The sequence below is a fragment of the Schistocerca nitens genome, chromosome 1 (genome assembly GCF_023898315.1).
Source record: "Schistocerca nitens isolate TAMUIC-IGC-003100 chromosome 1, iqSchNite1.1, whole genome shotgun sequence".
Classification (NCBI taxonomy): domain Eukaryota; kingdom Metazoa; phylum Arthropoda; class Insecta; order Orthoptera; family Acrididae; genus Schistocerca; species Schistocerca nitens.
Genome location: NC_064614.1, coordinates 557,582,599 through 557,598,058, shown reverse-complemented (window position 1 = coordinate 557,598,058; position 15,460 = coordinate 557,582,599). Strand labels below are relative to the sequence as shown.

Sequence of the window (15,460 nt, the reverse complement as noted above, 5' to 3'; positions counted from 1 at the left end):
TCGCAGCATGCTTAACGTTTTTCGTGTTTTCAGTTCCAAACTTGTGACCTTTAATCTTTTTTTGTATACATATGCTTGTTCAGTCTGCGTCGTTTGTGAATTAACACGACGATACTGTTATGTTTTCATGACGTCACGAGTCCATGTTGTGACTGGCTGACAGAAGAAATCTGAACAACCACCACATTGCTTTAAGTGTTCGTGAATGTAACACCGTATTTGCTGGTTTTCGTACGTATATTTGATTATTATTAAAACATGCAGCTTACGTGATACAGCACATTAAATATCTGTTCAAAACGTGGCATTTTTAATACGATCTGTTGTGCTAAAACGTTTTAAAATTCGACGTCTGCGGCTAAACAAGTGCCCACACTTTTTACGCATTTCATTTAGTATGCTAAATAAGTAGTTACAACAAAGCAATTTAAGTGATGTCATATTTTATTTAAGCTGTTACTGTTTTCATTTTACTATTAGAATTTCAGAATTAGTGCTAATACCAAGTATCTAAAATATCTAATACAACGTTTCGAAAGTCGTATGGGATTAACAGTACGTACAATCTATTTTGCAGTTTGTTAACATTCATATACTTACAAGAGTTTTGTCTTTCAGGGTGACGGTAGGCAGCGATAACAACGTACTAAGTATGCACATCAAAGAGGAAGGACTCAACAGTACATTATGTATCATGACACTGTTTTATGTAGTCTAATTTTGAGTGGATTTTGTATCTCACGACAAGCTTACACATCTAAAGTGTGCACTAATAAGATATTAAATGGTTACAACAATCAAGGCAATTTTTATTTCTGAGGTCTGTTTGTACAGTGAATATACAGGATGGTCCATTGATCGTGACCGGGCCAAATATCTCACGAAATAAGCATCAAACGAAAAAACTACAAAGAACGAAACTCGTCTAGCTTGAAGGGGGAAACCAGATGGCGCTATGGTTGGCCCGCTAGATGGCGCTGCCATAGGTCAAACGGATATCAACTGCGTTTTTTAAATACGAACCCTCATTTTCATTACATATTCGTGTAGTACGTAAATAAATACGAATATTTTACTTGGACCACTTTTTTCGCTTAGTGATAGATGGCGCTGTAATAGTTACAAACATATGGCTCACAATTTTAGACGAACAGTTGGTAACAGGTAGGTTTTTCAAATTAAAATACAGAACGTAGGAACGTTTGAACATTTTATTTCGGTTGTTCCCTGTATATTGTGGTTGTTCTTTGAAAGCGCTACAAATCTGATTCTTCTAGAGTGTCCATTGACCCGTCTTTTTCTTCAACAAATAATATCTTTAGACATTCGTCGATGCTGCCGGTTTTTTTTATGGTAGTAACGTAGATATCCACTAAATGAAGATCTACAGTTCGCGCTTATGTTTGTGTGCCCTCTGAATCTGGTCGAGAAGCATCTATCTGTTCGGTGTACATGACATAATCGATAGGCTAATAATGTACTGCTGACTGGTTGCTCTTTGAGATGCATACATGTTACGTTGTTATCTCTGCCCAAAGTCAACCCGCATGTAAAGAATCTTTTAAGTACATGTATGTTACAAACTGCAAAATTGGTTGTACGTACTGTTAATCTCGCACTACATTCTTCTCAGTACGTTGTATTGCGCTTTGTGGATGCTTGAAAACAGTACAAATGATGAAATTACAATACCTTTAGTAAAATAAAAACAATAACGGCTGAAAACAAATATGTCATGTAAAAATTTGTAGAAGCTGTAGACGCATATTGTAAGAACGTAATGACAAAGAACTTGCTTCTCATCACAGATTAATATACTTTTTCTTACCTTAATTCATTTGTGTATAGGTGAAACCTGCTCGTCTGCCTTTCTGCACTGCAAAATGGTGTACGACGATCCCATTGAAATTTGGTCGAATCTGGCGTTTTTTTTTCAAGAGAGCGCATTGCAAATTCTTACAGTGTTTCCTCACTCATATTATTTAACACGAATATTTTCACCCGCTTCAGCGTAGAGAAGAACGTTCTGCGTCTCCGGTCATCGCTGATATGGCCACTATTATCTGCAGAAATTTAAATTTCAGGAAAAGCTTTTGCCGAGTTGTTTTCATAAGGTAATTGCAGTAAGGTCTAAGCGCCTGATACTTCCATGAAATTCTGTAGGCTGTACAACACGCTCAGTTCATGAGGTAAATCTGAAAACAGTAATTTCAACAAACTAACAGCTACTTTCGTTTCTTTTTCTGAGAAAAGTAACGGGGCGTATTTGGTGCGCTTTTTCCTCTAATCATTCATGAAACTCGTACTAAATGGTGATATTTTCTCTAGCGTTACCTTATTCTTTTACACTATAATGAGACATTTACAAACTTATTCCTACAGAGTACAAATCTGCGACTACCAGAAACAAAAACCTACACAAAATTCTACCAAAACATTAATACTAATTTTCGATTAATGACGCATCAAAGCATAATACAGATAATGAGATACGATAGCGAAGTTTCGGCCATTCTGTTCATTCCCTCTTCGATGTAAACAGTGGAACGTAAAAATTGTGTGTATATTGACAGTGTGAAGAAAACGGTTCTCAGAGATCTACTTTGCGTAATTTTGACCGCAAATTTCGATTATTCAAACTCAAACGGTATCCGTTTTACTTCCCGAACTTAACTAAAGTAACAACGTCAGAGTCTGGTAACAAACTTCAAACGAACATATAACACGAAAACTCCCGTGAACAATTAAGGAAACGAATATAATTTTTTTAGTTACATCTGTAAAAGACAAACTCCCACTTGGTACTGAGAATGCCGTAATATGACTTCTTATTTTATGTAAACATGGTTTACGTGGCTGACAGCATCCAGATTCAAAGATCCACCTACAGCGTGCCTTGCACCAATTGCACAAGAGTCTTCTCTGTGATTGGTCGGCGCTCAAAATTCAATGGCTGACACAACTTACGCGGGATAAGACATACCACAATAACATGTAAATATACACGATACAAACACTACGCACATGTATGAAAACACATGTAACAACAATAAAATAGGAAAGATAAAGGTAGAAAATTACAATAACTACTGTTTGATAGGTCAATAATGTCAACACGGACTATAATATGGGTTACTGAAATTACATTAATTTCTAAACAAAACATCTATGAAGAAAAGTTTGTAACAAAAGAAAAAGAAATTACGTTCAAAACTACACGTATTGAGTCTGTACAAGGAGAGAGCGCTTGGCGTCGTAGCTTACCTCCCAGTTGACGATGCGTCGTGACAGCGCCAGCTCGATGGTACTGGCGGCGTAGTTATTACGGCTCCTTTAGTTAATAAATTTGCCATGAATACATCATCTTGCTTAGTGTAAGATTCTTCATGCAATAATATTGTCCCTCTTGGCATATCTTTGGTCACAGTCTGGTTGGATACATCTCGTCGTTGAGTAGATCCAGTAGCATACACACACGTTTCTGTCTCTAGCGCTCCGTATACTGTTTTAAAATAGCATATAGTTCACTTCCACCCGCTCATTGCGATATTACAGACTTCACTCTCTGAGCAATCACTACCGTGAATTCGCAGTTCTGGCGAAACAGTGCCACACGTCACAATCAGCTTCCAAGTCTCCACGACGACAGTTAATCTTTTATAGCGCGCGTCAGATCGTTAAGCTCCATGCGAGATAATAAAGTAATTTCCAACCATCGATGCACATCGAAGTTGCAGACCCATTTCAATGTATATCGAGCCCTCGACTCTAGGGATGTTGACAAGGTAGACGACAAAAGACGAACGCATTGAAAACAGAGAGATACTACAGGTATTGAACATCACGACTAACATGGAGAACCATTTACTACATGGGTGTAACAGTTTTATTTAATTAATGGAAGCCGAATGGGAAAGATACAATTTACATGTCTACGAATGAGTCATAATATGAGTATGTGGTTATACTGGAAACTAGGAGCACAGGTTGAATTACTGCCACTGAAACGATCAGTAATATTATTTATAACGGCTGTCAAAAACATTTGTTGCGACAGCCTCAACCGATGTACGTACCTCCATCAAGTAACGTTTTACCTCCCTCAGCCGACGTTCCTCTGTCAAAATATGAAACAATATCCGTATTTCCCGCTTCGAGACTCGACAGAGTCAAATGTTCAATGTTCATCACTCGCAGTGGGCCTGCAACGTCGATGTACACCGATTCTTTGAAATTACCGATAGTAAATTCAGAGTACATCAGTTTGTGCAACTCAGTCACGTGCGAAACAGTTCGGTACTCTCCATGGCAATCACAGTCCATGCAAGTAAGCACTGCTGTTCATAGTATTGAATAAATATCATGGTATTTGTAGTATAACACTTCGGTTCGTACCGTTCACGCCAAAATTTAGTTTACACCGTGATCGAAGCATAAGAATGCTGCCATTAATACTTGTAAGTTTTTATCTAGCACGATTGTATTAAATAAACCGCTCGAAAGCGTGCTACACACCCATTCAATGTCACTGTTGCACTGCAATCACCGATATCGCTCTCTTGTCACATATCATACAACAGTGCTGCGTATTACGTTTGGTTTCACACAGTGCGTTTCGCAAAAGTATTACACAGAAGGGCAAACACACATTGAAATTTAGCATACTCAGTTACAAGACAATTTTTTAACAGTGCAAGTAAAGCAAAACAGTAACTTTTTATACTATAGAACAAAACAACGACTAATTGTAAACCATAAACGATATGTGAACAAAGTAAATGAAGCAGTGGAAAAGAAAGAGTAAAAAGAAAGTAACTCTCTCTCATAATTACCAATAGCTTCACAGTAGGAAAATCTTAAGGCTGAGTGTATATAGCCTTCACGAGGCACATAAGAGCTGAACTCATTGTCAGCAAATCACTCACTCACTGCGACAACAGGCTTTTCGAGGTGCAGCCTTAAGAGTAGCTACTATCTCTTCGAAAAACATTACTTGATATCAAAAGTTCCGAAAACGTTGACTGTCATTACTTAAATCTCTGTGAGAAATACGGGAAATGCGTTCTGATATTTAAAATCAATAACTTATTTAGAAACATGTTTTAATGTATATTTTGGATGGCTCCGCCTCAGAGCCTTTAACTGCGAGCCATGGCTAATCAGGAAAAACATACTTTTAGGATAAGGCAATCTTGCAGCTGTACGGTTCAGGTAGACATATGAACACAGCAACATAAAAAAAACATTTATTAGTATAGAATACCTAGTTTCGATGTTGCTGGGACGACTTTTGACTGTCACCTAACCCCTAGGTGTGTGAGTGATTGCATGATAGGAAGACATGCAATGCATAACTGTGGAACACTTCGAGCAATTTCAGAGAAATGTGATACGTAAATGATAGGGGAAAGAAATACTGAGGAGCTACGAACCCCTACCTCTCCTGGGGATGTAGATAATACGGTAGTGAAGGAAAAGACGTAAGCGTTACTCTGGAATTCGTGGAGAAATTTCAACCTGACTTAAGTTACATATGCCTTACTGCGCCGCAAAAGGTAATGCGGTGCTAAGAAAGAAAAGCATGGGTCGCCCCGTAAAAGGTGATTTGTAAAAATAATCTAAAGCGATCGATATTAGTGTTGAACACACAGATTTTGACATATCTAGGCCGTTTGGTGACAGCTGTGATGACATGTTACCGCCATGTGTTTGATTCGGGTGAAGAGGGAAGGTGTGTGTAAAAGGATCGAAAACGAAAAATGTTAGTGTCGAATCCACGTTATTTGAAGTTCCTAATCTAATTGGTGACAGTCCTGATTACATTTTACGCCTAATGGTGGTTTACGTTGACGTATAAAAATAATGGAAACTGAATGAAATTGCTTTTTAGAGGTCGTTACTGCGGCAGCAATAGGGACGTTTCTCCTACAGCAATGTTGGTGGCGTGCGAAAGAGGTATTTGTAAAAATGGCATTAAGTAAGTTAGCTAGTGATCAACAAAATATTACTGAAACTAGTCCTGCATGCAACAGCTAGACACCAAGAAGACTTACTTCACGCAGGTGACATACGAAAGAAGAGCAAAGCTTTAGAAGAACCGTGCGCTTAAGGGGGGACGATGAAATTGACCAAAAAAATGTCAATTTTCGATTTATTCTTTATTTGCTAGTACAACTCGTGGACGATAAGTTCGCAAAGTTTCAATGTTGAAATCGCATCAGAAGTGCCTAAAAAATAATTAAAAGTGTGACGCGGCCTCGTTGCCACCCCCACGTTTTGAACCAGCACTTCAATAGCAGCTCAGTGAACAACAATTGCCCGCATCTCGTGGTCGTGCGGTAGCGTTCTCGCTTCCCACGCCCGGGTTCCCGGGTTCGATTCCCGGCGGGGTCAGGGATTTTCTCTGCCTCGTGATGGCTGGGTGTTGTGTGCTGTCCTTAGGTTAGTTAGGTTTAAGTAGTTCTAAGTTCTATGGGACTGATGACCATAGATGTTAAGTCCCATAGTGCTCAGAGCCATTTTTGAACAACAATTCTGTGTATTACTTTGAACCAAACGTGTGCGGGACACATCTAGAAGCCCGTGATACATACTCTTTGGTTTTATAGATCATCTTTGACTCTGTTCCGTATCTTATAAACAATAACAAACTAGCTGCATCGTTTATGGCGAAGCAATTCTTTGTTTGCGTTGTGATACTGACGGAGATTTATACAAGTGTTCTATTCTTTCTTCATTCAGTTATGCCAGGATCACAAAGAGTGTACAAAAACTTGACAAACTGCGTTTGAATAAGTTAGTGAATGGAAGACGTGAGAAACAACGACAAACCAGCGATGAGGCTATGTCTGAAGTAAGAACATCTGCTGGAAATGTGAACTCGTCTACTAGCAGCTCCAAGCGCAAAATTGGTGAGGTGAATGGTGCATACAACAGTGATGAATCTCGGTACACTGGATTTAGATTAATTGACCTTGACTTATTGACTGCAGCAGTGAAATTTTCTTGTGTTTGTAAGACATGTGGTAGTGATAACATTCAGCTTATAGATGATGGTAAGGGAGTAGGATTGGGAGCCATTCTGCATATTGTGTACAAAAAATGCGATGCTGATAGCTCATCAAAACTTCTAGATGTAAACACTGGTACTATTAAGCTAATATGAGGTTTACCTATGGAGTGAGGTGCATTGGAATTGGAAGAGAAGGGGGAAATTTATTGTGTGAAATAATGAATATGCCAGCGCCATGTCTGAGATTTACACAAATAAATTGTGTACCGGAAAACATAATTTCTGACGTGTATGGGGACAGTACGATAGCAGCTACAGTAGAAGCTATTGCAGACAATGACCTGTTAGATGAGAACGATTCTGGTCATGTTGGAACAGATCTTGTTGTATCATGTGATGGTACATTCATGAAAAGAGGGCATACGTCTTTATATGGTATGTCAAGTATCATAAGTATTGACACAGGTAAGGCACTAGATGTTCGAGTTATGAGCAAATTCTGCCATAACTGTGCACTTAGTGGAGAATGTGAAGAAGATGTAAAAGGACATAACTGCAGCAAAACATTTTCTGGTTCTGGTAGTGGAATGGAAGGAGCTGGTATGCAAATAGTTTTTAAAAGATCTGTCAAGGAACGTCGTGTCAGACATGTGAAATATCTTGGGGATGGTGACTCCAGTGCATTCAAGTCTGTGAATGAGAGCAAAACTTTCAATTGAGAAACTTGAATGCATAGGTCACATCCAAAACAGAACGGGCTCAAGATTGAGGAAACATGTCAGTGCCATTAAGGGCAAAAAGTTGGAAGATGGAAAAGGCATAGGTGGACACATCATACTCACAAACAAGATGAAGGATTCTCCTTAGTGTATGATGGCAAGGATATCAGACAGAACCTATTCAGTGTAAATAAAAAGAAAAGTGCAGTATGGGCTACATAATTCCACATGTTGTCAACGTATGAACACCCTATTCATCATCTGTGCCACATTAGCTGGTGTAAGTATCTACAAGCCCAGAGGGATAACAACCCCTACATTCACAAGGAGAGGCTTCCAAATTGTATCCTGTATCTTGTCAAGCACACTTACAGGTTTCTGGCCGATCCTGCACTAGTCAAAAAGTGTGGCCATGGCAAAACCCAAAATCCAAATTAGTCTCTAAATTTACTCACATGGAAACGATGCTCTAAAAAGACATTTGCATCTGCTACAGTTGTCAGAATTGAAACTTATGATGCAGTTAATGTATTTAATGATGGGAACGTCGGGAGGATAAAGGTATTAGAAAGGATGGGCTTCAAGAGAGGAAATTTTTCTCAATACATACTGAAAAAAAAATACATTTACAGGACGTCTATGTAGCTGAGAAGTCAGTTGAAGACCTGATAAAGGAAAGAGGACACGCAACAAGAAACCAGGAGAAAAGCCTTGAAGGGAAAAGGTTGAACTTGAAATTGCGTTTCCTGAAATGTTTGTTTTTTAAAGTTTATGTACCTTTTCTTCAGATTCTATGAATGCTAACTTTTCCTTTTGTGCATCCCGATCTCTATGGCCGTTTTCATCACATTCAACAGCAAATCGATTTGTTGTAAAATATAGGTCGATTCTGTATTATCCAAGAAGCGGCTGCTGGAGTCGTACACGTTGATTTGGAAGGCGCTCTATGATTGCTCCAATGGTTTTTTGTTCTTTTTGTTCTTTTAGGTAGGTGGACATCCAGCTGGAAATCACGTATTATGATACGTACGACCATTTCTGGAGACACTTTCCTATGTTTCCATAATAAGGTGATGAGGCCACTTTCTTTGATGAAAAGTCCTGACGGATGCGTTTCTTTGACGCTCATATTGTGTGGAATACAGAGTTGTTTGAATGGCCTGAGGTTGTTTCTGTCGACATTCTTCGTAATTGCTTGTCTCGATTGCCTATAACGTTGTATTTTGGCGACGTCTGTTCATTGAAACAACACGTTCTGTTGTACATCGGAAACCGTCAACAGCCGTTTACTGTCGTAGACGTGTTCCTCCATCGTCCTTACTCTATAGAGCTGCAGGTGTAGTTTTTACGTTTATTCTTTTGTTTTTCGTTCCTCATGTAACATTGCGTAGCGCTTCTCTTTCGAAACGTGCAGTTGGGCAGCATTTTCCTTAACAAATGGCCACATTTTAGCGATAGAGTGTAACTGCTGAACACACGCTTTCTCAATGCCTAGTGGGACATGTTGTCAACAGATGAACACCCTATTCATCATCATTGTCACATTAGCTGGTGTAAATATCTACAAGCTCAGAGGGATAACAACCCCTACATTCACAAGGAAAGGTATCCAAAGTGTATCCTCGATTTTGTCATGCCCACTTACAGGTTTCTGGCCGATTATGCACTTCTCAAAAAGTGTGTTTATGGGAAAACCTAAAATCCAAATTAGTCTCTAAACTCACTCATATGGAAACGATGCCCTAAAAATACATTTGCATCTGCTAGAGTTGTCAGAATTGCTTATGAGGCAGATATTGTATTTAATGATGGGAACTTCGGGAGGATGGAGGTATTAGAAATAATGGGCTTCAGGAGAGGAAATTTTACTCAAGACATCTTGAAAAAAATACATTTACAGCACGTCTATATCAGCTCCTGGATACCCCTTACCATCCAGTACCTGATTTTGGAATCTCTGTCTGACCATGTAACACTCCCTTATATTTTGTTGTTATAGCCCGTTCGTTCGGGACCTGAATAGCAGCCCAAATTAAGTAGTTAATTAATGTGACCGTGTACCTAATGGGGCTGGCAATCGGATTGGACTGCTCAGGAGATGTTACATTCCATATTGTCCTTCGCAAATACTATAACAATGTACTGTCTGGTAGCAAGAACAACAACAAACACAGGTTCACTAAACAAGACCTATATTCATACCAAAAACACAAAAATAAGGAGACAGCCACTGCCTTCGTCAATACACTGTTAATAACGGCTAATCTCAGCACAGGCTTCCTCGCTATTCATAATCGTCACACGCAACATATAATCACTGTAATCCAACACTGCAATCCAAATAATGCCGGCGCGGTAGACGCGGAATCTCAATAACGGCACACAAATATCACTGAATCACTCTCATAATTAAACTGTTTCACTTTCCCGTATAATACTAACACAAAGGGGTTAAACCGCGGCGATGGCCACTCCCTTTGTCGGTAATCTGCATTATTTCAACTGCTGGCTTCTGCACAGCTCTCTGCCCGCCTCTCGGGAACCTACCTAACACAACACTGACTACCGACTCCACTCTCGCTCTCGCGACCTGACACACTAATCGATAGTTGCCCTGTCGACCTGTGTGAGCGCAAACTTAGTAGTAAGGGCCTGCGGACCCTTATATCCCCGCCCTCGAAAACTTCTTTAGAGCCGCAGGCGAAAAAGAATCGGCAAGGGATTTAAACTTTGCTACATTTGAACAAAACACACAGTGTAACTAATTAATGAAATTACAATTCATCAAAATAATCCCTCGACTCCGGTAGTGGGCTGCCTCCACAATAATTTTTACAAAAAGTTATTACATCACATAAATATGATATTGTCCAAATTACAATTTTTTATCAAGCAGCAGTAGTCCTCTCTAGTCCAATATTGAATGAAACACATAACATATACACTCAAAAATTATTACTTAAACACATGACATATGAATTACTACACTACAAAATAGTTGTTACAGACTTTATACCTATTCTCAGATAATCCTCGATATGAAATATGCAATTCTAATTGTAATACATCACAAAACACACTGTAAATAAACATTTCCCTTTTTAAATGTCCGTTTTGCAACTAAATGTCCTAACCTTGTCCTACGCCACTACTTCAAGGAGCTTGAACGCTCTCAGTTCAGACATTGGCCCTAATCGAGTTCCTCTTCCTCATCTGGGCTATTTCTGCTCTCGTGTGAGTAGTACCTTTTTATGTTTTCCACATGCTCCTTACCATGCACTCTCTTTGTCCGTGCATATTCCAACTCCACAGTGTTAGGATGACCAATTTTTATAATTCTGTACGGTCCCTTATAAACGTGGTTAAACTTATGTATTTCAGAGTTTATTTTCTTTGATCTAGTATGAACCTTTACTAATACCAGGTCTCCCACTCGGTAAGTTATCGGTTTCACTAGCTTGTCGTGTCTTTCCTGTCTTTTCCTAGCCTTCTCCTTCATACTTAATTCCACCAGCTCCAATTTCCTTTCCCAGGTCAATGAACTTCCTGGTGGGTAGACTACCAACTCACGAAAAATACTATCGGGTTCTTGATTGAGCAATACTTCACATGGTGCAAACCCTGTAGAATCATGTGGGAGGTGATTCTTAACCCGCTCAAATTCTTCCAGATATTCTTTCCATGAACCATGCTTCCTATGACAGTAGGTTCGGCACAAACGGTTCAATTCCTTCATTGTTCGTTCTGCTGGGTTGGAAGCTGGCCTATACCTAGAAATGGCAATTTGCTCTATTCCATGCTCATTCAGCATCCCTGTCCACTCCTTTGACCTGAACTGTGACCCATTATCGCTCAAAATTCGCTTAGGAATACACACCTTTTGAAAATAGTCTTTCTCAAAATGGTTAATGATGGCTCTACTAGTAGCTTTCTTCAATGGGTAAAATTTTATGTACTTGGAAACCAGTTCTTCCACTACTAAGATCTGTGTGTAATTCCCTCGTGAGGCAGGAAGTGGCCCAAAGAGATCCACTGCAACTATGTCCTTAATTGCTGTTGGTACAATTGGATGCATATATCCTTTGTGCTGTACTGTAGTCGTTTTAGATTTCTGACAGGTGTCACATGTACTCAGTATTTTACGTATACGCCTTCCCATGTTGTTGAAAGCACAATCCAACTTCAACTTTTCCAGACACTTCTTCGGTCCATAATGCGCATTACTATAGTGCGTGTACCAAATTAATTTTTCTACCACATGCTCAGGCACACAGAGTTTCCAGTTCTCCTCACTCTCTCTGTTTCTTTTATAAAGTATCCCATTGTGAATATAATAAAATGTGCGAATCCTTTCCTCTCCTGCACACCTGTACTTGTTTTTCATTGTCTTTCATTTCTCGTCCTCGTTCTGTTCCCTACGCACATTCTTTAGGAACTTCCTTATGAATTCTTCATACTGTACTCCCCTCATCAGGTTAATTCTAACTCCTTCTCCTTCCGGCCTGTCCACCAACATTCCTCTCGAGTCAGCTGGTAATCTTGACAAAGCATCAGGTATTATGTGTGTTGCTCCTGGTTCATAAATTATCTCGAAGTCATAGTCCTGTAATGCCAAGGCCCATCGCGTTAGTCTGCTATGCCTCAATTTGCTTGTAGTCAGAAATGTAAGGGCCTTACGGTCAGTCACGACTTTCACATGCCTCCCAGCCAAATAATACCGGAAACGCTTAAACCCCCACACAATTGCCAATGCCTCCCTTTCAGTAATCGAATATTTCCTCTCCCAAGCATTTAAACTTCTGCTACCAAAGGCTATTGTCCTCACACTCTCACCATTTCCGCTCCTCTCTATTTGGTATAAATGTATTCCTAGTCCATAGTCAGAGCTGTCTGCTCCTAAATAAAAATCCTTGGAAAAATCCGGGTGGTACAATATATCTGCATTATATAGTGCTTCCTTGATATTCTCAGCCGGCCGGAGTGGCCGAGCGGTTAAAGGCGCTACAGTCTGGAACCGCACGACCGCTACGGTCGCAGGTTCGAATCCTGCCTCGGGCATGGATGTGTGTGATGTCCTTAGGTTAGTTAGGTTTAAGTAGTTCTAAGTTCTAGGGGACTTATGACCACAGCAGTTGAGTCCCATAGTGCTCAGAGCCATTTGAACCAACCTTGATATTCTCAAACTCGGTTTGGCACTCTGCACTCCAATGCCACGGCATCCTCGCCTTGGTCAATGCCCTTATACTCGGGGCATTAAGCAGAGATCCTTTGACAAATTTTCTATAAAACTCACAAACCCCGAAGAATGCTCGCAACTGCTTCTTACTATGGGGGGTCGGAAAATTTCTAATAGCCTCCATTTTACTAGGATCAGGGTAGATACCCTCCTCGGATATTATATGGCCCAGGAATTTTATCTTTGATTTGCCAAATTCCGACTTGTCCAGGTTTACAGTTACCCCTGCGGTTTCAAAAGCTACCAAGATTGCATCCAGTCTATTCGAATGTTCTTCCCATGATTCGCTTGCTATCAAGAGGTCATCCACGTAGACGGTGACCTTCTTAAGTAACTCCTCGCCTAGTATCTTATCCATCGCTCTTATAAATTCAGACACTGACACATTAAGCCCAAATGGCAATACTCTAAATTGATAGCACCTTCCTCCATAAGTAAATGCCGTATACTGGCGAGACTCTGTGACCAATGGTATCTGCCAGTAACCAGCAGTCAAGTCGATACTACTAAGCACCTTTGCTCCTCGGAATTTTTGAATCAGTTCTTCTATAGTCTCTGGTTTGTCCCTCTCCGGTTCAATGATTTTGTTCACTGTTCGTGCATCCAAAACTATCATCACCTTTCCATCCTTCTTATCAACGACAAATAGGGGGTTGTTGTATTGACTATTGGCCCTTTCTATAACACCAAGGTCCATCATCCTCTGTATTTCTTCATCTACTGCTCTTCGTTTCGCCTGGGGAATGGAATACTGTTTTATATTGAACGGTTTATGGTTCTTTATCTTTAGCTTACACTCCACCCCTTTCATGATACATGGCCGTTGAGAAAATACTTTACAACGCCTGTATAATACTGTGGCTAATTTCTTCTTAGTCCTCTCATCTAGGTGTGTCATCTCCTCCAACTTTTTTCTGATCTTACCCTCTTTATGTCTATCCTCTCGTGCTAGTTCCTCAAGGTATATCAACACTTCTTCTCCTAGTTCCTTTTCCCCATATCCCGTGGTGGGTTCCTCTTCATGACACAAATTAACTCTTCTGAATTCTTCCTCTTCTTCGACTGCATTCCCCTCAGCAAACTTTAACCTCTTCTCTTCTCCCTTTCTTCCTTTGACCTTGATAGTACCTTCATCAAAACTCACTATTGCATCAACTTCATTCAACCAATCTATCCCTAAAATAATTGATGTGTTCAATCCGGCCACCACCAAAAATGTTGCTTCGTATTCTTCTCCCTCTATCTCGAAGGTAATCAACACTTGTTCTTTAATAGGTTTACTCCTTGCACCCAACGCGTTCACAATTCTCACTCCACTCACTGGGAAACTAGGCAAGCTAACATTTGCTTTTAGTATCTGTTCATATAACCTTTTGGATATTGCACATGCTTCACTTCCTGTATCGACTAATGCCTGGATATTTAGTCCACATAACTTGATCCCTATCATGGGTAGACTGGGTTCTTTGGGAATCCCACTTCTTTCATCCAGTAGATCTTCTCTTAGGTCTCCGCCATTGTCGTGTCTTAGTAGGTTTACCCTGGTCCTCGTAGCTCTCACTCCCGATCGGACCTCATCTGGAGTGTCATTCAGTTTTCCGGTCTCTCCACCTCTTCTATATGCACCGTGTCATTCATTCGCCTATCCCATCTTCTCTCATGATCTCTTGGTTCTTCACTCCTTCTCCAATCATTTCTCCATTGACGTTCACCACCATGGTTCCTGTACCTATGACCACCACCTCTTCCTCTATAATTAGACGAATTACCAAAATGATTCCTTGGGTCATTACTTCCCCCCTCGGTTTTGATCATTAGGTTGATTGTGTCCCTGTGATCGAACAGATTCCAACTGTTCCAGTATTTTCATCAAGGCCTCCCTATCTTCAATTAGGCTCCCGGATACAGTTTCTTGCATTCTCTGGCTCATTCTTCTTTTTATCGCTGATATCATTACGTCATCACTCAGGGGTTGTTACAAGGTCTCGTTCAGTTCCCACAAATGTTCGGCAAACTCTCTCAACGTTCCTCTCCATGTACTAAGTGACTTGCGATGGAGTAGGTCCTCAATTGCTGCACATTGATGGCTTTTGGACCAGTATTTCTTCAAGAATTCCTCTTCAAACTGATCATAACTAGTAGTCCCTTCCTTCTTCCTGACTCCCCAAGTGAAGGCCTCACCTTCCATTCTATCTATTGCAAATTGAATCTTGTCTGAGTCCTTAAGATGTACTGGGAAAACTCCTTTTAGCCATTTCATAAATATCATTGGGTGCAACCCCCCTTTCGGTCTAAATTTCTGCCCTGTATTACTTTGGATGCACCGATTATCACTGCTCATCAATGTAACGACCTTACCTCCCCCAATGGCTAAGGTGGCATTGCTAATTCGTTTATCAATTTCTTCTGTCTTGCTCTCCAATTGCTGCACTCCCTGTTGTAACTGCTTGACCTCCATTTCAACCCTCTTGTTATCCTCTTCTCGTTGCACGG

At 40.2% G+C, this 15,460-nt stretch overlaps 1 protein-coding gene across 1 annotated transcript in view; it reads right to left on the bottom strand.

Annotated features, from left to right (window-relative positions):
• Window positions 1-14,417, bottom strand: part of LOC126260199 (uncharacterized) — a 34,074-nt gene extending 19,657 nt beyond the window's left edge. Inside the window, exon 1 of the mRNA XM_049957521.1 lies at window positions 13,892-14,417. Within this exon, the coding sequence (XP_049813478.1) occupies window positions 13,892-14,417 (526 nt within the window). The remainder of the gene's footprint in view (window positions 1-13,891) is intronic.
• Between the last annotated feature and the right edge of the window lie 1,043 nt (window positions 14,418-15,460).